The following is a 24,421-nucleotide window of genomic DNA, read 5'->3' on the forward strand; positions in this document are numbered from 1 at the left end:
GGCCAAAGGCTGAGGCCCATTTCCCTTTCTCCTGATGTGAAAGAGCTCAGCCCCTGTTGTGCTGCACAAAGTTATGGCCAGGACTCTGTGCTCAGGGCAAGGGGTAGCTCTCACATCCATTTTTTCACTGTACCAAATTTGTTGCGTCTTCAAATCAGTCTTGGCAGTTTTGTCTTGTCTTGTGGGAACATCAGCATCTGTAAGAGCTTTTGTAGGTCAAAACTTTTACCCTTGCTTCTGGATCCCCACTGTAGTCAGAGAGGTTCAGAATTCATCCCCTCAGACAGGCCGTGCTGAGAGCTGGAAGAGTTATGGCACAGCCTTATCAGCTTGGCGGGATGGAAAGCTTCAGGTGATGCTGAGCAACCTTCTGACCCTAGCGTAAGCAAACAGGAGAGTGGGAGTGCTTTGAGGAGCAGCTCTTTGAAAAAGGTTTTAAATCAACTGCTCTTCAGAGAATACGCTCTGTGGTGCAGTTAGACCACATTGGTTAGATCAGTTAGAAACTATCGTGGAGGAGAACTATGTAAAATGCTACATTTAGAGTCATTCAAACATAAAGCTATGTATATTTAGATGTGTACATGTAAAACTACAAGATTTTCAGGTAGCTTTTCATGTCAGTGGATGTGGAATAAAAAAAAAGAAATCTGGAGATGCTGTTTCGCATCTGCATGCAAGTCTCCTTCAAAGTTGCAACCAGTTGAGAGACTGCCTAGAGCTGAGGAGGGAAATGAGATACACGCATAGTGTGGGATTATAAAACACTTATATCCTCTTCTAAACAGGATTCAAACAAGAGCTTATTTTAAACAAACAAATAATAATAGTGGGTCATACAGCGCACACAAATTGATGCTAAGGGACTTGATGCTGCTGCTTTGGAATCCTAGCAAGGGAACCGGTCATTTAATACCTGTTTTCTTGAGCAGCATTCTGTTCAGTTTCTGAAATGTGGAAATCTGTTACTAGTTGTGCATGAATTTTATGTTGTGAGCGCTTTTTGTGCTAGGAGAAGTGGTTAATTTTATGAGAAAGAGAAGGTTTTCTTTGTCTCTGCAGGTTGCTGATTAGTCAGTCTTCTGCAAGTAGAAAGGAAGAACAGGAATGCATCTAGAGGCAGTCTACTGAGACTGTTAAAGCACACACAAACTAACAAAACATTACTTTTGATCTTGAAGTACTTTATAAACACTGATTGTAAGTTATTAAACATTATTGATCTCAAGCAGGGCATGAAGATTGCCTTAACAAGGGCAGCCTGTGAGGCCAGGTAAAAGGATTACCTTGCTGAGGTGCTGCATTGGTTTGCCAAGCAAAATTTGAGTGTGGAAATGCAAACAGCAAGTTTTGCATCCTTCTGGTAGCATGTCACTTGTCTTTAAGAGAAGCATTACTGTTTCATTTGACCTCTTCCCCCTTCTTCCAGATTAGCAGTGATGAGAACAGTAGGCTGATGTGTAGCTCTCTCACTTTGCAGGGCATATCTTGTTAAGTGTGATAAATTAATATTCCAAGTAGACCTTTCTCTTTTGTCTTTAAGGCAATAAATCTAATAGCTAGATATCTGCCCTCAGTGCTGCTTCCCCTCTTCACCTGTCCCTTTCTGAATTAGTTTTTCAACAATCAATTTATCTCAGTACCTCTGCAGGACACTAACTACATTTCCAGGCTTCTCTCAAACTAACGGCACAGCTGTGCCTGTCCATCCTAATTGATGGTTCTGCTTGAGACCACGGTAGGTCCAGTCAAGGCACGGGGATGTACACTGAAGGTATATGAAGAGCTGAAACCCAGTTCAGTCTAATTCTTAAGTGAAGACTAGGAATCCCATGCGCATATAAGCTTACCATTTATTGCCTGTAATTTTCTCAGCTAACCTCAAGCTTAATGATAGCTCTCAGCTTTGCTTTTCTCTTCTAATTCATGTTCCAGTGACTGTGTATAACCTCTGCATAAAATCAGAAGCAGCTTACACAATGATTGCAGAGTTAGCATATCACATAATGTTCAAGATAGTCATCCATGAGACAGTGTTTATTTGACTGTCAAGGTGTTGAGAGCAAGCAGTAGCTTTTTCTTGTACTGTCCTAAAGCTGGTGGCTCATCTTTGTTGTAGTTGACTTCTAGGAACAGAATGAAAGAACTGGAAACACCAAGCATAACCTGTGTTTATACAAGCAGAGATTTTTTGGATGTGATGACCTTCTGAGGCCATCGTTTGTTGCGGAGTCATGTTGCTGATTAACTCCATTTGCCTTCATAATTGAGAACTATTACATTTACCCCCCTCAACCCCCCCATAATAATGAAAAGGGTTCAGAATTCCTGTTTTACACAATGGGAGATTCTTTGCATCCACTTTTTTTTCCAGGAGCAAACAAAACCAATTCTGACCAAAGAAGTGGAAAATCCCAGTGTATGGTAGAATAGTTTTATGCCCTCTGTTAACTCCAAATCAGCGTTGGTTTAATTTTATATGCCCTCAGCTGGAGTGGCTGCTGTCTGAGGGGCGTTCGGTAAAGAATGCATTATGTGTCTGTTGTCTGCTAGGGAAGAGGAGTATGCATTAACTTAGACTGTCCCCATGAAGCAAATAGTCATTTTATCATTTTCACTGTTTCAACAAGAAGATCTGAGTGGCACTGTATTTTTCAGTTGAATTTATAGCAGACTTGGTAGAGAAGGGACAGGTCTACCTCTCCTTCCTGCCATACCTCTGCTTTTCACCAGCACTGAGAAGCACCCAGTAGGACAGGGAAAAGGGAATGTATGAGCACATATGAGCAGCACTACTCAATGCTTTTTTCATTTCCAGCAGAAACATCAGGTTAAATTGTGAATATCCATGTATTATTTACTTCCTCTCTGTAGCACTTTGGTGATTAAGTGAGAAGGGAAAAGTTGTTCTGGAAGCCTGCAATGGAAAACATGAGCATGAACTCTGAAAAGGAGCTCCTCATGTTCCCTTCAAAACTCAGACACCTGTAATAGATACCAACTATACAGGAGAACGGCCAGTTAGCTTTTTGTGTGTTTCAGGGTCTAACTCTTGTCTGAAATCTCCCTGTCCCTTCACTTTGATTTTGAAATGTTGTACTCAGCAAACACTGAGTTTTGTGTCTTCTGTTGTTTTAGATTGACAAGTATGCTCAGCGGGATCTGAAGAAAGGGCTTCATTTGTATGGGACAGATGGAAATATCGGCCTAACTAATGCGTGGAGCATCATTCAAACAGATGTAAGTCTGATTTATTTATTTATTTTCCTTTCCTCTTTACCCTCTGGGTTCTGAAACAGCATATTCTGTGTGTGAACCTAGATCCCATGCCAACCTTTTCCTCCCATCCAATGAGTACATTAGCAACTAAAATGCTTTTTGTTGCAAATGGTGATTTTGTTTATTTATTTCACTTTGGCCATGATGGCTTATTTCTGTTAAACATTATTTTGTGTTGACACCTAAATGTGTCACTGCTTCAATTGCTGTACAGAGAGTAGAGAGAGGGTCAAGCAGGAAAGCTCTTCAAAATCGAAGTGATAACTGATATTGGAGTGAACAATGATAGTGTGATAACAAGCACCTCAAATACGATTCATTTCTGCCTTGTCTCCTTTTATAGCTATAGTAGTTAAAATGGAAACTGTTGATGGTGTTTGCAACCTCCTCCTACAGTCAGTACATTTTTTTTCCCCAGCAGAATTCATTCACCATCACAGATGGGCTGGGAACACTTTTTGCTGTGTTGCTGCTGCTGTCGCATCCTTCCAATTCTCTAGCAACACTCTGCCAGTGTTTCTCACAAGGCTAAGCTCAACTCCATAGCTGGCTTTTTTTTTTTTTTTGTCCTTGTCTGGCTTTCTGAGGAAATGCCATCACTTACAGTCCAGGTTTATCAACTCTGTCCTTCTGTTTTCATATTCAGCGCAATTATTGCTCATGAGTATGATCTTTCTGATCTGAACAATCATCCTTGAGTGAAGAATATGCTTCAGCTTTTCTTCAGCTTTAGGAAAAAGCACTCATGTTGTCTTGATTTCTCTCAGAAAGTCTTGTTTAGCTTTCTCAGAGCTTCTCCTTCCAGAGATGCTAGCACAGAACAGAGCCGCAGGGCTGTCTTGCCTATGATGTCTTAAACAACCTCTGCTTGTACTTCCAAGGTTATATGAACTACTCAAGGTGATGGATGAGAACCTATCATATTCTGGTGCAATAAACCCACTCGTTTACCCTTTACTGAAATCCTGAACTGCACATCTTTCAGTCTGATGGTGCTGAAGATTCAGAAGTGCTCTTCTGTCTAATATCAGATAACAGGAGTGTACAGTCTGCCAAGGAAAGGTCTGGGAAATTAAAGCATTCAGGGTCACTACCAGAAGTGAGGCATTGGTTTGCTCATCTATCTGCATCTTTGGGACTGTGTGTCCTGTCTGCATTGCGTGCAGCAGAATGGCTGTGTATGAAATTCTTAAAACAGATCAGGTCCAGCAAGCAAGCTTTCTCCTCCTGCATCCCAGCAATTGTATGTGGAAGGTCCCTTTTTTAACTATTAATGAGACTCAGCATTTTGCAAAACTTGGTCTTATTTTTCTCTTTGAGTACTATGATTGTATAGGAGAAGGTCTGAACTGCTGACAAGAGAAATGTGTTTTGAAGTGCCAGGCCAACAGTGAGCCAAATGAAATGCATAGAAAATGTTTAATATAATTGCTTACTTCAAACAAAATATGGGAGCTCTACTCCTAACTTTATTATGTAGTAAAATTTACTAAGACATTTGAAGGAAATATTAATTTGGTTTCAGCAATACACCAAGGGGTGTTAAAAGTTTATGTATAAGGTGGGGGAAAGGCATTATGTGGAGGATTTATGGGACATAACACCCATGCTTCTGCTTCCTTTCTGTAAAGTAGGTGTATCAATGTATGCAAGTACTCCTAGTTCTTGTACCCAAGATTTTTCAAGATGTTTGCAAATTCGGGGTTCAGAAAAGTTGCACCGGAATAATCAGAACTTTGGAAATTTACCTTGTGGTGAGAAACTGAAAAAGCTTTTCTATAACCAGGACAAGATGAAGTAGGGACTTGCTTATAGTCCTTAGAGAGAGCAGGAAGGGAAATGGTTTTTGAAAGCAGAGAACACTGCTATTGATCCGCAAGCTAAAATTGTACAATAGAAATACTTGATGGTAAGATGCCATTGTACAGCAGGATGCTGGATCCCCCTTTGAGGTGTGTACAGGGCTTTTTCTGGAAGAAATGGTCTTGTTGAGTGACAAGGTTGGGCTTGGTAGTCTGGTGTATGTATTGCGACAGACGATACTGGATCATTTTAATGGTTCCTTTGGCCTTGAAACCTATTAGTGGATAAAAGGGGTCCTCTGAGTTTCAGATGTTCTTGAGAGCCCAGAAGATAACAGGGAAGTGCCACCTGCAGTCGTGGTATATCACTCTTTCCTAAACATGGCAACTTTGAAGTTCCCATGTACTGTCTTGACAGCTCTGTAGCATTGAAGTCAGCATGCTCCCAGTGCTGGGCACTGAGGGCAAAAGCAAAATGCTCTCAGAGATCCATATTTACTTCTCTGTATAGTAGTTTTTCACGTACATCTTTTTAAAGTATTTTGGAATAGACTATTGCTGTGGTGCAGCAAAGGCAATCCCAGCATGGTTAATTATGTAAAGCACTTTACACTTGAATAGCACTATGTAAATGCCAAGTATTATTTTTTGTGTTCAGTAGTAATCGTTACCTCTTACACTGCTAATCAGTAGAGTGTAATCACTGATAGGAGGATTAGGAGCATACAGGGGACTTCAGGAAGGGAAGGTCCCGGCCCAGAAGTGCTGTTTTCATTCTGGCTCCTGAAAGACAGCTCTCAAAAGCCCCACACTAGAACTAATCGTGTTGCCACACAGGACAATGTCTCAGCACAGATTATTTTAACAGACCCAGTAGACTTAAGGCATTGGTTGAGCTATGGGCTGTGTGTATGTGTGGATAGCATCACAACAGGAGCGTCAGAAAAAAGTAAAATAAAGCATGACAGTAGCAGAGCCATTTCTTTGCAAAGTTATCCTGAGTTTGAGCAGGAGGATGACGCTGTGGTGAAAGCAGTCAGCCACAGAGGGTCTTGACTTCTTCAGGTGTCCTCTTGGTAGCTTAGAGACCACCCCTTCCCGTGTGTGGCAGCTTCCCCATTACAAAAAGGAACCACGTGGGGCAGGTGACATTCGGTTTCTGCGGGAATGGCTGATCACAGGGAGTATGGCTATCCAGTGTAGACACAGGCACTTGAGAATGGTGAGTCTTGTGTTTTTTCTGGGTTCCGACTATCTACTTCCGACTACTGTTATTTCATCCTTTTTAGAGGTCTTTCATTATTGAAGCCTTTGTACTTTAAGCAGCTTTCCCCTTTTTAACAGAAGGATACAAATCATAGGGAACAAGGGAACAGCGAGGTCCCACAGGCCCAGGTGCAAGGAGAACTTCTGGTTTGGTTCTGTTCCCATTACCAGTGAAGGAGTGGGACTCACCTGCACACATGCAATGCATGTTAAAGGGAAAGCTCTAGACTCATTCTGCAGCACTGTTCAGCCTTTTGGTCAGGGAGCTGTTTCAAATTGGAACATTTTATTGATTTCTTTTTAATTTTTCTTCAGCTTGCCAAACTCACTGCCTTTCTCAATGGATTTTCAAACCATAAAAGAATCTGATGCACGAGTAGGTGACTTCTGCACATCGTGACTGAAGGCCACAAAAGCATACAATTTTTTATTTTTTAAAACGTGACTGAACTTTAGATGGTTTAGGATGTGAGATATGCTGACCTGCATTGTGCTCCTCACCAGCCCGGTGAACTTACAGGTGGAGATCATTAGGAAATGAGAAACAGGCATTAATTTTTAAAACGTTGCTTCATCCCAACAATTTTGTGATCAATATTGGAACAGTTCTCTTTTTAACTAACCAGGCAGTAATTTGAGGAGCATGTAGGAAAAGCATTAGCTTCGCTGAAGTGAGCAAATTCAGCTCACTTTTATTGCTGTGTGATGCCTTTCATGTCTATTTAGACCACTGTAACCGAGAACAAAATTTGATCCGATCTCCCTCCACCCTGTTCAGTGTTAGATCAAAACATACTGTGGGGTAACAGCTGAAGTAATCCCAGAAATCCATTAAACGTTATATGGTTTCTAATTGTAATTATCTTATTAATTACTTTTTACACTGAGGGAGGAAAAGGGCACGCTACCCTGTCCCTCCTGCTCTGTCACATTCAGAAAACCAATCAGTAATTGCTAAAGCCAGACTGGGTGTCTGCATGGTCACATTTATTCATTCATTTTATAAATCCTGTCCCAACCTGTCTGTTCTTGTGAGATATTGGCAGAAAAAAAAGGAGGCCTATTTAGTACTTAATACCAGTAAACTCCGTACATAACTCTGTCTCTTTATAATTCCATTGCAATAAGATAGAAATATTGTGTTGAACATTAATTCTCAGCCCGACGTATCCCAAGCAGTAATTGCTATTAACACAAAAATAAAGCTATCTGCAAGCAGCCTTGCATTCCTTAAGTGCAGCACAGAGAGCAGAGTGCTGCTGGATGTGATTTGGCTGGGAACAACACCCCAGCAGCACATTGGGTTGAGCAGCCCCACGTGTCCTGAGTGCTTGGGAACCAGTGCAGCACTTCGTAGCCCCCATAATCAATACAGGGATCGATGCCACTTGAAAAAGGAGGGGGAAAAAAAAAAGTGGCTTGATATCTCAGGAGAAAGGACCTCCCATGTGAAACATGCAAAACAAACAGCAGTATTTCATCAGTATTCCTGGAAACGTTCAGCAGCAGCAGGCTGGATACACAGCAGCATTTGACAAGCTTTGCTTGTTTCAGAGAGAGTGTAGTGCATGTGTCCTACTTGACTGTCACCTTCTGCCATAAGTACCTGCATTTGTTCACGCAGATGTGCACAATTACATCTGATTACACATGCTCTATCACAGCTACAAGCCCGAGCATCGAATGATCTGCGGTGCCCGAGTCAAGGTGTCTTAAAGGAACTGCTATTTCCAAGACAGTATCTGACACTTTCTGAAAATTGCCCCTTGTTAAAATGTCACTCACCGAAATAAGCACAAATGATTTGTAATTGTCTTTTAGGCTTCTGGCTGGAGCTGGATGTGTACTGGTGACCCACTCAACCCATTGCAGCTTATTTCCTTGTTCTTGCCTCTTGTTTGACCTACTGTCATGGGTCAGTGTGTCTGCTCCCTGCGGACACTGTTCACCTGACCTGGTCTTCACTGGATACTGCTTGCTTGCCAGCATGCTCTCCAGTTTCTGTGTTAGTACTCTGTTTTAGGGTTCCGTATCAGCCACTGCTTAATTCCATCGCTCATCCTTTCTTTGTTTTCCAAGGGCATGGCATCTCCTTTGATGTGTAACCATTATTTCTTCCAGTCCCACAGCTGTTGTGCAACTTCATTCTGTTTCTCACCCTTGATCTCTCCTTAGCCCTTTCTCCCCTTGCTGGGTTTGTCTTATCAGTCAGCAGTGGCAGGTAAATAGCAATATTTAATCCTCTGCTTGTATACGCTACACAGAGGACCTGCATTGGCATGGAACAGGTGACCAAGACTCAGCCAAATTTGTCTTTTCCCCTCCTATTTTCACCTTTTGGCTTACTGGAAAGTTTGATACTGCTTGGAATCCCAATGCTAGACCTCACCATCATCTGTTTTGCAGGTCCTATAGGGACAATTGTTTTCAATTCCTTCAGCTGAACTGCAGAACTATAAAACCCACCCTTCATTACCTTATCCTGTCAGACTTCGACATCTTCATCCATACAAGGTTATGGGGAGATGAGGTTCAGTTCCGATCCGTGCAAACTTGTGTCACCCGTGTTTGGCCAGAACATCACTCAAATGCCTCAGACCTTACTGTTTCACTCTCTGCATCATGTATGAGCCACATTTTCAAGGCTTGCTTGAAAGACAAGCTGTCTGTCACTTCCATCTATCCAAGGAGCTGATTGATAGCTAATGATGACAGCCTGCGAGACCTTCTTGTAAGATTTGCAGATAAACCCTTACTCTTCAAACATGTGCCATGTGTTCCATACTGCTCCTATCTGCTCTTGGGACCCCTAACTCATGAAATGCTGCCTGGTGGTAGGAACTTTATGGGGGAAAAGAGAGTTAGAAAACTTTTTTTCCCTTTCGAGTCATTTTGTAGAAAACACATCTTGCAAATGTTTTGTTTCTGAGTTTACAGGCTAAGGATTGATTGCTGCCACGGACCGAATCAGAACTGTGAGCAGAACCTTAGCGAGGTGCTACTCCGGGAGAAGATTCTGAATTTCCTTTTGTTTGGCAGAAAACAAATCCCAGCACTGTGAGCGCCGAAACGGCTCTATGGGCTCTATCGCAGGCTTCATTCTGCGAGCACTTGAAGCAGGGTACGATGAGCAAGGCAGCGTGTGACACCTCTGCCCTCTATTGGTCTTGAGTGGCAGCTCTGCTGTGTGCAGCGACCGGCCCACGCAGCACTCCGTGCTCACAAACCCCGTTATTTTGGAGTGAAACATCTCTCTGGGACAGTGTAAATACCAGGGTCTGAATTAGGTCCGAAGTTCTGGTGATGCAGAACTCAGCACGGGGACGTGTTATCAGAAACATGAGGAACAGGTTGTATATGGAAGTGAAAAATACTGGACAGGCTCAGATACAGTCAGGATTAAAAATAAGAACTTGGCGAGTTGTCTCAGGGCCTTGAGAAAGTGTGACATAGCTGAGAGTTCTGCTGCCCCATGCCTGTGAAGTCACGCAGGCTGCCTTGTCTCACTCATTAAAACAAGTGCTGAAGTGCCTCAGTACCTACAAGTTCATACATCTGAGTTAGTGCAGGAGAGGCTGATGGTGTATACATCCACATGCTAACGATCCTCGCTTACTTTGTGTCACAGCACATCGCAGCTCCCGTGGGGAAGATGGTCACAGAGCTGTTCCCTGTGCTCTTATGTACATTTCCTACACAAACCTCGTGATTTAGCACTGATGTGGTCATTGCACATTGCATCACTGTGTGAACTCTTGAAGTCCCATTACTTAGTGTTATGAAATAGCAACATTATGGAACTGCACCACAGAGAAGAGTTGGAAATAAATCTCTTACTGAGTCACAAAGACTTTCAGAGATGATCCGCATAGAGAGAAGTTTGCCTCATTAACTCAAGTCATGATTTTAGAAGTAGCATGCAGCACAGATCATACTGCCTTTACCTCCTGGATGCTGTATCTTTGTTCGTAAATGTTTTTTTTCCTGTCACTGAGCTACAGATGATCATCATACTCCTGTGCAGTCACTCTTAACTCTGCACCTGGCTGGCATTGTCCTGCTTCAGCTCCTGCAGCGTCAGGCCACTGCAGATAGGATCCACATTAGATATACCAGTCTCTATAGGAAAAGCTGAGGAAATACTACATTTCTTTAAAATGTTAAGCTCCTGCTGGTGTAATCAAGTGTAATTTAGTGCACTGAGTGAGGGCCAGTTTGTATCCGACAAGAGGTGTTTTTCCATTTCCTCAGAAACAGCAGACAGCAGTGACAGGCCATCCTTACGGTATTGCCTCGGTTCTTCTTCCAGTTCAGGTGCTGTGGAGTCTCCAACTACACCGACTGGTTTGAGGTGTACAACACAACCCGGGTGCCAGACTCCTGCTGCCTGGAATTCAGCGAGAACTGTGGGCTGCACTCCCCAGGGACCTGGTGGAAGGCGGTGAGTGGCTCTGCAGTGCCTCTGCACCCACTGGGCGAAGGGCAGGCAGGCAGTCGGCTGCAGACAAATACCTTCCCTGATCAGGAGCATGGCCTAGCCTAGACTAAGCTGGAAAATGACAGGATCGTCTTCGTTCACTACCACCTACTGGATTAAGTTAAAGGCAAATGGCTGCCCTCACACCTAGCACAAGCCCTGAAGCAGCACTGCCATAGCAGTAGCTTTGTGTGGCTTAAGCAGTTGTGAGGCAAGGTGAGCAGCTGGTGTGGGGCAGGGCTAGCTGATGAAATAGAATTAAAACAAAGTTTTGTTAACTCTAATGGTTAGCAAAGAAAGTGTGAAGTTTCTTGGCTGTTTCTCAGTGGCATTTCATGCACGTGGTTTGACAGTGGTAGAGGCTGAGCTGCAGCCAAACACGGCTCCAAGTCAGATTCTGAATTTAAGGACTTAAAAGTTCTTATTCAATTTTATTCAGTGTACCAAGATGATCAATGCAGGTTACCCAGGCTGAAAACGCATCGTCTGGTAGGCAGTAATCCTTGATGCATGCCGTGAAAGCCACTAACTGAAGGCAGAACCCTCTTGCCCAGGTACATTTACTGGGCACAGGGCACAACTTCTGTGCAAGGCTGTCTTACAGAGACAGAGCATACATAGCATTTAAAGAAAGGTTTTGCTTGGGCCAGCTCCAATCCCACCAGACCGAGCCAAAAATGTGAGGTTAGAGCTGCTGCAGAATTTAAAGCAGAAATAAAATAACAGAGGAACACTCATACTGCAATTTAAACTGATGGAAAATGGTTAGAAATCAGCTCACGTGAAACAGGAGAGGTTGCTGAACAGCTCTCACTGGAACTTTTATTTAGTTCTATGTGTACTGTTATGTGTATTACGTATATATATACATACATACATGTGTTTTTATTATGTACATAACACGATAAGCTTTTCCTGAAACATGGAGGAAAAAAGAAATGAAAGGCTCGTTCTAAAATTGTAACTGCTTTTAGTTGGATTTTAGAGGGCAAAGGTGCCCTGAATCCAGTGCTAGCTTATTTATAACTCCTGGCCTGGTTTGTATGGAGCAGTGGTAGTGCAGCGGTTTGGAGGTGGCGTTGCAGGCAGTGCTCCACGCTCAAGCTTTAAACCAGAAATGCACTGTATTTGCTCCAGTACTGACATGATGTAAGCAGAGTACCCAGCAGCTCTGTGTGATCTGGCTCTTTCCTGTCTGTATGTTCCCAGAGGAGTACAGCAGTGTGTTTATGGCTAATACCATATTCTGTTTTATTCCAGCCTTGCTACGAAACAGTGAAAATATGGCTCCAGGAAAACTTACTAGCAGTGGGGATCTTTGGATTGTGCACAGTTCTGGTGCAGGTACACTTTAATAGTGATTTTCAAATCCTAAGTACTCAGAACTAAATAACCAGCAGACAAATTCTCCTCAATACTAACTTAATAATTCCAAATTTTGCACATTAGACTAAAACTCTGACTTAACTCTCTTAATTTTTCTTTCTTTTAAAGTACTTAGCATGAGATACAGGACTGGGAATACTGCCCACATTTTCTGTGTTATAAGGCACTTTATCAGGTGGTTTATTTAAGGCACACGCTTGATTTAATGAAGAAGTAGTCCGCAACATCCTAAGACAGAATCCTAATCATGGTGGAGTGCGTTGCCTTTTAGAGTACAAGTATTTGTGCAGTAATTCTCCAAAGAGTGCAGTCAGCTTAGCCCAAATACCTAATTTCAAAATAGCCTAAAGGCAGCTTGTCTTCATGCCCCTTCAAAGACCCAGGGTAAGTTCTCAGTGCAGACGTTGTTACCGTAATTCCACCTTCCCAATAAGCCATAGTCCTTTTCAGTTAACTTCAGTGGACGTAGGCAAGACTGGCACAGAGTTGTAAGATTTTTACTTGCTGTTATTTCCAACCCAATTTTGGTCACAGAAGGATCAGTCATCAGTGTAGATTTTCTAACTCTTCAATGCATGCATCTTTAATCCAGCCAGTGGTAATCTGGAGCGGGTGCAGCCGTGCTGGCACAGACCTTAGCCTGAAGAAACATGTGAAGGCTGCACTAGAGCTCTGGAACTTACGGATGGATGTCAGCCCCCTGTAGCATGAGGTCCCACTCCTGAGCACACTGAAGACAGAGTGTAGTTTCCAGTTGCACCTCTCTCTCACACTCAACATATAAGCAGAAAGGATGGCATCATGAAGCTAATGCCAAGTACCTCCAGATTAACTCACTGTTTTAAATTCTGCATGGTGTGCTGCTGGAACGACAAGAGAGAAACTGGGATCACAATTCATTTTGTGCTCTTTTTGATATTGGATTAAACACAGTGACATGTATCTTACTTTCTCATGAGTCATGGCTGCAACTCATCAGTTCAAATGCCTGACTCCTGGTAGGCCCAAATTCAGTAGTTTTGTTCTGTTTTCCAATATTTTAAGCAGATGCACTTCAGAAACAGGTGAGTGCTTGCAGCAAGGTCATGTGGCAGAGAGACAATATAAGGTGATTCATTGTCAACACATTACCACACTCAAAAATGGCTTTTGAGCACCTATCCAGAGTTTAGAGGGACTCTTTAAAAGATGCATGAAAAACTCAGCAGACCGTGGAGGTTTCCTTCCCACTGACCTTGATTATATTAAAGGTATTTAAGAGCAAATGCCACCTGACAAACAGGAGTGACTACTTTTCAATGGGGGGAAACATTTCAGACAATTTAAAAATGCTAATTAATGCTGCCAGCAAGTGCTGTGAAATACAGAGAAAATACCTCAGAACAGAAAAGCTTTCATCGAAGTCTGTCCTGAGCTGCACTGTGTGACTGGATGTAATTGATGATGAAAGACTCGATCCACTGTCACTTAACATGAACTGGGCTCCCTCTGTTGTTGCTGTGATGTGGTTGATAACGCCCCAAGTACGTGACAGCTTTTGTTTTTCATGTTAACGATATTATAGTTAGAATCACACCACGACACAACTTGAAGGACACATGGCAGATGTAGTGGGAGAGTGTTCTTCAATCACGCATGCTGGAAATTGTAGAACACATTCAACCACTCGGGTTTTATTGCACAGCTGTCTCTGAAGGTGCTCCTTTACTGGGCAATAGAAGGCAGTGTTCCAGGGGCTACTTCCAAAAGGTGCATGCTTATAGCAGAACAGCTCATCAATGCCTCGCTGCCCTATTTCACTTACTTTGTATTCATGAGTAATGAAGATACACAACTTTTTTTTGGTGTCGTTTATTTATGAAATAGCATAGGTATAATTCATGTTCTTTCAAGAATATTCATCAATGGAATCTACAACTTATGGAAACCGTTAACATTTAAGTGGTCAAATTAATTAGGTGCTTAATTCTTATAGAATTTGCACTAAAAAATTCTACCTTTTCTCAAATAAAATTTATACAGTAGTGTTTGTTGCAAAGGAACAGCAATAACCAATTAGTTTAAGTAAGTACTTTAAATAGAGGGAAAACAGGATTGTCTTTCTCATCCCCTTTTCTGAGGCATTACTCTAGCAGAGGCAGCGCAGCAGCTCAGTAGTCAGGCTGGGAGAAGGACTGCCACCTTTGCCTGCTGCTTCCCTTCAACAGCCTGAGCAGAAGGGAAAACACATCCATTGTTGATGAGCCATTGATGATTATGATTAATGCATGGATAGTCTCCAGTGATTCCCCCAAAGGGATCTGTGCACACACATGCTTGGAAAAGTAAAGTGCAGTAAAATAAACTACAGCATCCTTTGGGTCAGGGATGAAACTGCTTGTCTTTCAAAACAACAGCTACAGAGATAACCACAGCCCCACAGCTGAGCAGGTTTGCTACTCTAAAATATTTCCGAGCAAAAGACATTCAAACATTTCTTTTCAGTGTACCTCTCCAGTATCTGGTCACTGCTTTCATGGAGAAATCAGCTCTCCGTGCCCTCATTGTTCATTCTGTAAAACAGCAACACAGATAAGGATGAAAGGCAGACAGAAACTAGGAACAGAAACAAGGACATGAGCTGGCAGGAAAAGCAGTGTGTGATGTGTCTTTCTGTGCGTGAGCAAAACCAGTGTAAGCATGCTTTTCCCTCTTTTGTTTTATTTTGTCTTCAGTAGACTTTATTTTTTGCTTGCTGAAAGAATGATTACTATTTCTTTTTCTCTTAGATTCTTGGACTCACCTTTGCAATGACCATGTATTGTCAGGTAGTCAAGGCAGACACCTACTGTGCATAGATACCATTCCCAATCTTTTTGCTTCTCCTCCAAAGGACACAAGAGAAAACTCCTTCACGCTCATTCATCTGACCTTCCCCCCAGCCCCCCCCCCCCCCCCCTTTGTACTATAAACCGTGTATAATGCTATCTTTCTGGAGATTTTGTGAATCACCCCATTTTATTGATGGAGGAAGAAAAGAAAGAATCAGTACTTGAACTGGCACAGGTAAGAAGCAGCCTCGTCTCTGAACGGAAGAAAACCTGCAGACAGCGACGGTTCCTTTCCTGCAGCAAGGCAGGAGGAGGCTGCTGCTGAGGGGCTCATCTGCAAACCAGCGTTAGGAAGAGACTGCAACCTCTGTGAAACCCGCCAGGTTGCCTTCCAGCACTTCACAGCCCACAAGAGAAGGTGTAGAAAATGTACGTTCTTCGGCACGGAAAGAAGGTACAGAGTAGCTAGCACTGAATGCAGGTGTAATTTCACTACAGTTTGCACACAGCTGAAATGTCAAGAGCAAGCAGCCTTTCCTCCAAGTCTCTCAAGATGATTTCGTAGCCAGGAGAGGATCCTCTTCAAAAGTATGTTCTTTTAAAGGAGTATTTTTAATTTCATGTGCTGCAAAGTCGGGCTTTTAATCTGAATCTGTACAGTGAGATCTGGCTGTTAAGGGAAAACAATGTTGAACGCTTATTAATTGCCAGTGGCATATAGGTGATAGTTGACTGTATATGTAATGTATGTTAGATTCATATACACACGCTGTTCTGAAAGGAGGTGAAAATAACCAGCATCTCATCTCAGAAAGTGGGAACCTTTCTATCCCATTTTACATTCCAACTGAAATAACCAGGAAGGATTTCTTGTAGGAGGCACTATCGCTTATACCCTTGGGAAACAAGTAATTACTTTCAGCCGTATCTTCATTTCAGTAAACAACTTGTGAGTGGGCTCTGCAGTCATTCTACTATGATTTTATTTTTTATCATCCCTGTTTCAAGTTAGCCTGCCAAAAAATATCACTCATTTCCATGCTTGAAGATTTGTACTATGTTGTCAGCTGTTCCTTCCCTGAATGTCACCATTTCATTAATTTACTCTGGAAATATCATCATCTGCAGGTACGATAGAGTTCTCCTTGCTAAGGAAAAATCTCTGCACGTTGCTCATTTTTCCAAGAGTTATTAAGACTTCAGGTGTTTTTATGCTTAGCAGGTTGTTTTCAGCTGTGTGCTTACAGCAGCCAGGGCACATCAGTCTTTGTTAGAACTGAAGTCATCTCTCGTTTGTGCTCTTCATACCCATCTCCCTCCTCCTGGCTTCAGAGGCTGTTGGCTACAGTACGCCCACATGTCGAAGTCATTGCTTTCCTTCTGCCAGGAAACTGCCACTGGTATTGTCCCATTCCCCACTCTGCTTGGGTAACTGAAGTAGTGCACATGTGGCAGGGAAGGGCTGAAGCATCCTTGGGAAAGGATATAGCAGGGAATGGGCTATCGTGACAAGCCACCAGCCCTGCTCCCTCCTTTTGAGGACCCCACAGTGCCCTGTTTCCAGAGAAAGCTCAGTGCATCCATTCTTACTGGGTTAGACTAGAAGTGTAGATCAAGCTCAAGCACACAGGTTAACCTGTACCTTCAGTGCTCATAACAGCAAGTCACAGTTCCAAGTGATATTCTGCTTACCTAGATTTAAGGCAATTTCCAGCAGTAAAGCTGACCTTGGCAACCCACAGTATTGAGCCATCTCCTTACTGCCACCAATAACCCTTCTCTGGACCTAGATTCGTAGATTCATAGATACATTAGGTTGGAAAGGACCTACAAGATCATCTAGTCCAACCATCCTCCTATCACTATCCCTACCCAACTACTAAATCAAATCCCTTAGCACCTCATCTAAACGCTTCTTGAACAGCGCTAGGGACGGTGCCTCAACCACCTCCCCAGGCAGGCCATTCCAGTGCCTGACCACTCTTTCAGAGAAAAAATGTTTCCTCAAAACCTGGACCTGTACCACTGTTGACTAACTCTCACAGCCACTTTTACACATCAGCCCCTCCAGCATGGGGCATTTAGCCCCGTGATAAATGGATAGTAATGGATATTAGAAGATAAATGGAAAGTAATGCTCTACTTCTGTATATTTTATGTGGCTTCTCAATCAAATGCTATCAGAGCAACCTTGCTACTACTAGAAGATTTTATTGCCGTGCCAACAAGCCACAAAAGTTAACAGAGCACAACCTGTGACTGAAGTTTAACAGTGAGTAGCCCACAAGTACATAGACAAGCTGTGCCTTGAGCAAGACTTACTCTTGGAGTTGTAATCACCAGGGGTTTGATGCTCTCTGCTTCTTGAGCCCAGGCTGACCCGTCAACAGTGGCACTCTTGGAGCAACAGCAAAAGTTTTCTCCTTTCCTCTCTCCATTCTTCTTAGCTGCAGAGAAACAATTGTAGCCTAGATGTACCATGTGTGAGTTTTTCCCATGATTCTTAGTTTGTACTCACCGTTTGCTCCTGCTGACAGCTCTGAGTTTCCAACACTGAGAAGCAGCATAACAGAATGATGAATGCATTAATAAAACATTGATTTTTTTTTAAGAAAGATAAAAGTAGACGAGTCTATCTGTAATGATCCCAGCCATTAAAAATTAACAGATTGACAGCAGGTCTGATGGCTCAGCTAAGAGCAAACCGTTGTGCAGCAGAGCTTCTGCAGAGGGCAGTGCTCATCAGTTTGCCTGATGGTGGTGTAGGGAGAAGACATCACAGGCCTCATCCTGTGAGCCTCCCAATAATACATGGCGAACTCTGAGAGCAGAATGCTAGGCTGACTTTCAGCTACACCTACAGAAATGAAAACACAAAACGAGAAACAGAGGGGACACATTGTGTTTTCTGGTTCCCTCTAATCATGTGCTGCACTTCAGGCATCCTCACAACAAGACAAACTGCCTCAGTTTTTGGAAACGTGTATCTACAGACAGAATGAACAGTATTCACTTTGTAAATCCCATTGCAACAGCAGCACCTACTGAAAAAAACAACAAAACTCACTGCCAACAGAGGTGCTAGTGCAACTCATCACTAGTTTGAACTGGACTGTTTTCTATATTTGGTGTTATTAACTGTCTTCATGCAGGCCTAGCAGATGTTATGGTGCTTAAAGCGTTATCAGCACAATCCAATTTCAAACTTCTGAACATACTGACTGTAACAAGCCCCAGCTTTATCATATTTCTTTTCAAAAGCGTTACATCCTTTTCCTCCTGATGAGGTCAGACTGTTTTGTGATGTGTAACAGCAACCGTTTTGTTTCTAAAAAGCAAAAACAGATCGTTCCATATTATGTGTAAAACTTGACATCGACCTGTTGATTATAATTACCTTGTACTACATAATGCCTATTTAAAAGAGTGCTCATAGTGCATTTATGCAGTGTAACACAGAATTCATTCCAGTTGCTTTTTGTGTTTTTGTCACTTTCCTAGTAAGGTCTTTTATATAACTTTCACTTATTTTAAAAAATGAAGGAGGACACTTGATGCATTTAAAGACAGAACCAAAGGCAACAAAGAGCACAAGGCAGAGATCTCCTAATTAATACTTCTTGTGCTCTTTCTGCTTAATAACAAGATGTGAAGGCATAGGGTGCACAGCTGGACCTACTGAATACAGCAAGACCGGGATTTAGCTTTTAGAGTCAGTCCAAATTACTTCTGGCTTTTCATCTTCACAATTATAAGAAATATATATATATATATTTAAGAAAATGTTTTTTATTTTCCTGCACAGCAACTGTCAGCAGCAGCCAAATCGTATTGCTTGTACGACAGAATTATTTAGCTCTAACATATTATAATGCACAATCACTGAAATTCACTCCAGTTTGCATTCTATGAGTATTTCTTTACTCCTCCCCTTCAAATAATATCGACTTGTACAGGTTTATTCTTCCATTTAGTAATTACCATTTGAACGCAGCACTGTATGTATGATTTGTAAAACAAAGAGGAAGAAACTGCACCGAAGTTGTACAAATACATTTCCCAGCATCAGCAATCTGGCTGCAGCATGAATCCACCCAGTCCCCTCACTGCTCACAAGCTGATTTCCATTTACCCATTAGAGTCTTTAGTGCATGTGGCTTCGTGCTGCTTCTTCCCCAGACACAGGCAGGGATGGAGGTTGTCAGCACTGCAAAAAGTTAACTCCCTTCTCTTACCACTCGGCTTCATTGCTGTGCTATGTAGAAATGTGGCACTGAAGGTAAGCAAGCAAGCAAGAAAGGAAACGTTGATTGTGGCATTTGTTTTAAAGCCCAACTCATCATTAACTTGGTCCACCAGGATTTGTGCTAAGTGTGAATGATCTTTATAGCTACTTAGACAATTCACAGTAAGAAAACAAGTCAGGACTCGCTACGGGAAATCGTGTTTGGATTCCATTGTGAATTCTCTTAGATCATCACCTGTACTTTACCACAGCGGGCAGATCTCCTCAGCTCCTTGGATTTTGTCACTGCAACTACGATTATACATTTTTGTGCATTCATATACAGAACAAAATTGAAAATATACATTTTATTTTTAAAAAAATTATTAAATATTCTTTAAACTTTACAACAGAATGTCTTCTGTATTCTTTATAATGAACTCTATGAGCTCTACGAGTATCCGCGTCTCCCAAGACGCGTGCAGCAGCACACGCACGGAGTACCTGATTAAAAGAAACAGCAGCATACTTCTTTTTGGCATTTCTCATTACCTGTCTTTGATTTGATCTGTCCTCTGTTGTTGATTTCTTTTTGCTAATTTCTTTATGCAGCTTACCCATTTCCAGGTAAATGTATACCCCTTTCTGTTTCCTTTTAAGGGCGACCTGAAATTATCTGACAGTCAATGACTAACGCTTCAGAAAATATTGGTTTAACACCCAAAACCCATTGTCACGTGTACAGCTCACTTGTTACTGATAATTTTGAAAGCGAATAACCTCTTTTCCTGAGGCAGTTGCTCATATTCAGAAATTCCAGAGGAAAACAGAGGGAATTAACACCAGACGGTGTTAAAACGGAACGTTAGGGACTCCTACTCCCAATCTCCTATGTCAGATCAGAAGCTCTGCTGAGCCAAGTACCTTGTCTGACACCGCTTTTTTCAATTTACTGCACCCTTCAGACACATTCACAAGTGAGCTTGCCTCTAAGTTTGGTGCCTTCTGAGCATTGCAGACAGACTAATGAAAGGGCAGATAGGCATGGTGTGGAACTGGAGACCAGAGAGCTTAGAGATTGTTGCAGGAAACCTCCTAAAGCTGGTGGACATTTCTTCTACCCTCAGGCCAGTGGCAGGCTGGCATTCGTTGGACTTCCTTCATCCTGTTAAGCACACCACTAGATGGTCTCATTGACCACATCTATAGTCCTTTTCTGAATTCTGAGAAGATCTCCACTTCAGTCTTATGTTGTAACAATGAATTCTGCTATTTCATCTTGATGTATGCATTAAAAAACAAACAAAAACCCATCGTATATATACTTCAAACACACTGGCCTCTCAGTTTCACGTAGTCACCATTGGTTCTATGCTTCAGATAATGCTACAGTATAATTTAATGAATATTATGGAAACGTGTGGGCAAAGAGCAGCTCTATCACCTTTACGGCCCAATTTGTTTCCCCACTAAGACTGAACCTGGGAAATACAGATTACTATTGATTCTCAGGATCCCATTGTTTAAAAATTCAAAGTCCAGTGTATCTTCCCCAGCAGCTGTCCTAGTTCAGTTGTCTTTGCTTCCTGAACCACACATCAGCACAGACAGGTGTTTCTATTTCCATCAGCATTTCAGCTGGCATCCTGCTTATTTCTCTCAGATGTACTTAGCACAACCCAGGAATGTCAGGCTGAGCTGATGACGCTCACTGTGCAGCCTCAAGTACTCTCTGTCCGCGTGGCACTGCGGCTACAAAAGAAAACACGTCAAAGGTAGCAAATAAAACAAGAATGTACAGAGAATGCTTTCAAAGAGACTTAAGGGCAGCCTATAAAAACTTCATACCAACTTTTGTCTTGAGACATCAAAAGTACAAAACACAGAGCCCTGTATGTTTCTTACTTTCTGGTATGTTAAGGAAGACCAAGAATCTATCATTAGTAACTTACCCAGCAACTCCAATTTGAAAGGTTGCTCCCGATCAGTGTCTGTGTAAGTCACTGTACCCGAGGCCTTGCCTGTTTTCTTTTTTTTTTAATAAAAACCATTTCCTTATAGAAGTAGGTATTGTTATTCTGTTCACTCGAAATGGTCGTTTTTGTTGACCTGTTGGAACCCCTTAGTTTACTTTCCCTCAGACAGCTGGAAAGCATTCACTGCAGGAATGTGAGAGAGGGAGCTCCGCAGGGCTCTCCAACGTTCCCTCACAGCGGGTGTTTCTTTAGCAAAGAGATGTCCAATCCACTGCAACCATTTCTGCAGGAGCTGAAGGAGGAGAGAGATGTGAAGTACTCATCCTGAAGATAGTACAAATTACTACAGAAATAAAGGCCTTTCCAGAACCGGTTTGTGGAGTTTTATTCAGATGTACCTCACCTCCCTCCTCCAGTCATCCATGGACACAGTCAGACAGTTCTGACAGCAGCCAGGATACTGAGATCGGCCTCAGCTCAGAAACATTCCCTTTGCTGTTTTGACAAGCTCACCTACACCCACGTGGTACTGAGGTGACGAGCAGTATAGTCATCCCCACACTTCTCCTTATGGTAAAGCTAACTGTCCCAGGTCACTTCTAACAAAAATAAAATAAAATCCACCAAACAAAAAAAGCCCTACACTGATATCCCGTAGTGATTTCATTTCCGAAGGAATGGTACTTTGACTGTTCTGGTGAGCAGCTAAATTGTGTGGCCTTTCAAGAACAGATGCCCCCAAACCTCATAATTGAAAACAGTCCTAATTCTGGGGAAGAACAGAAATTGTGAGCTCAGACCTGTGCGCAACTGAAGGCACTGAGGATTTACAAATGCGAATACGGGAGTGCACAAATTGAATTAATGTGTCATATAATCACCCACTCGCTTTCCCTAAACTAAATAACTTACCAGCTTGGAAGTACATCTTGCTGTCATGGAGCTTGCTTGATATTCGGTGCTAATAAAAACTGAAGTTTTAAATTTCTGTCCTGTGAAGTCCATGCATTCAAGTTCTTCCCTATTAATCACCTTCTTATGTCTAACTGTGCACCACAGATGCCTAATGTGACACGGTACATTCTTCACTATCAAAATGTTCTTTGAAATAAGTCCTCATATGTTTAAAAGAATTATTACCACATGGAAAACTGGCATAATTAAAAGCTTACCGGAGATGGCCTGTGCTAGTTTCTGATGAACACAAACTGATTTCTCTTATCTCCTCCAGCCTTCAGTACTCTCGAGCTCACAGGAGATCGATCTACAGAGAAGTGAGGCTGAATTTATACATAGTTTAAACATTCCTGACATCTAAAAGAACTTGGTGCAAGACAGCTGCCACGGCACTGGCTCTCATGGAGCGGAGTCCTGCGAGTCAGAAGGTTCCTTAACATCAGTGCAATTACGCAGTGTCAGGGTGTTCAGCTGCACAAGCAGACCTAGCACCAAGGAGCCGAGTGCCCTGGTGCCTTACTGAACCAAGCAGCTCTTGTTAAGCACAAACAGAAATTCAGGACAGCACAGCACAGCTCTGATGATGCAAGCTTATTTCATTTTCATTTTCATCTAGTGACCTCTCACTGAGAATTATAGATTCCCTGAGAGTTTTATGGCACGAAGTGAAGTGGCAAATTAAATTGAAATTGAGATAATCCCCAGAAATGTGTACACAAGTAAAGCAACTCTTCAACCAGATACCTTTCAGACTGGCAAGTTCTTGTATAAATAAGAAAAAGTAATCTCCTACAATGAAGGCATTCTCAAGCCTTGCAATTTCTCTGAAGACATCCCCAAATAAATCACGTTGTGTCTACACTCTCATCTGCAGTGGGACTACTCAGATCTCTATCGGAGAATGAATTAATATTGAAATGTGTTATATGAACCAGAAGCACCACTGAATTTCCCAGACAGGAGTTTAAAAAAAAAAAAGGCAGCAGTGTGAGGCAGCCCATTTCAGATTTCCTCTGGCTGCCCTACTGATAGCACACAGCTCAGCAGCATTTTTATTTCAGTACTTACACATATCAGCCTTTGCTTGTGTGAAAGCGTAACCAACACCTTACTTAGTTCAAGTAAGAATGAGCAACTCTTTTTTTTTTTTTTTTTCCCAGTTTGGGTTAAATTGTTCCAGTGGAAACAAAATAATAAATGAAAACCCCGAAGGAATGACATTCTGCATATCCAGACACATAAACACAAATTTAAGCCCCAGGAATAAAAGCAGATTTGACGGTAGGAAAGGTCGTGCTGCAGTTTCATTTATGTCTTCAATACAATTTCCAAAGCAGAGAATGTGATGATTCCTCAGGGAAATTGCACAACCACAATGCCTAAGCATATTTAAAGATTATCATTCAGGGCTTTTAAATCCAACTCTGTTTCCATTAATCCACTGAGCTGCCAGCCCAATCTCACACTGGCAGGCTTGCTCACTCTTTAACAATAGAAAGCTCATTAACTATTAAGGTCTTAATATTAAGTACTGCTATATGATTGAGAAATCCTAAACAGTGCACAGGAAATAAACATTTTCCAACTAACAAAAAATATATAAGGGGTGGTATTAGATGAAGGTGGATGTCCCCACACTAGCAGGAGAGCTATGCAATAAATCCATTTGCTTTAGCAGCCAGTGTGTCCCTGCAGCTGCGTTCTCCCCCACCTGTCTACACACGGGGTTCACTGCTTTACTTCGAAGGACAAGAGCTCACTTCTCTCCAAATACCAGCACAGCTACGGGAACGAGGTTCACAGAAGGATTCAAACCACTCTGACGACGCCGATGGGAAACACTACAGGTAACAGGAAAGACTGAAGAACATTTGGACACAGTCAGAGGGACCGGCAGCACGTCTCATGTTTGATGTCTGCTGCTTTCTGCTGTACTGTTGAAGAAATTATCCAGATAGATTTTGCTTAAAAATCAGGGTAATTAAAATACATAAATTGAATATATAATGAATATGAGACTTTCTGAAAACTAATTTTCTGCCCAAGATGGATTATTTTCCTTCTGTATTTCAAGTGGATCACTTCATATCCGACAAAACTTGGGGAAAAGAGGAGACAAGAGGAACGCTTTCAGCTGATGCTTTTCCCTTTTTGTCCCATTACATCACCACACCAGAGCCAGCAGTAAGACAGGCGATGCCTGCAGAACAGGCAGCAGCAAATCTGGGTCCTGCCTGGCAGCT

General features: G+C 42.3%; 1 protein-coding gene across 4 annotated transcripts in view; it reads left to right on the forward strand.

Annotated features, from left to right (window-relative positions):
• TSPAN4 (tetraspanin 4) overlaps nt 1–16,564 on the forward strand; it is a 390,158-nt gene extending 373,594 nt beyond the window's left edge. For all 4 annotated transcript variants that reach the window (XM_065755129.1, XM_065755131.1, XM_065755130.1 and 1 more), the window contains 4 exons: nt 3,139–3,240; nt 10,657–10,788; nt 12,085–12,168; nt 14,979–16,564. In XM_065755129.1, coding sequence (XP_065611201.1) covers nt 3,139–3,240; nt 10,657–10,788; nt 12,085–12,168; nt 14,979–15,047 — 387 coding nt within the window. In that variant the 3' untranslated portion in view covers nt 15,048–16,564. The remainder of the gene's footprint in view (nt 1–3,138; nt 3,241–10,656; nt 10,789–12,084; nt 12,169–14,978) is intronic.
• Nucleotides 16,565–24,421: the final 7,857 nt, after the last annotated feature.

The sequence above is a fragment of the Cyrtonyx montezumae genome, unplaced genomic scaffold, assembly GCF_038088225.1.
Source record: "Cyrtonyx montezumae isolate F1298 unplaced genomic scaffold, pur_monq_1.0 scaffold_10, whole genome shotgun sequence".
NCBI lineage: Eukaryota > Metazoa > Chordata > Aves > Galliformes > Odontophoridae > Cyrtonyx > Cyrtonyx montezumae.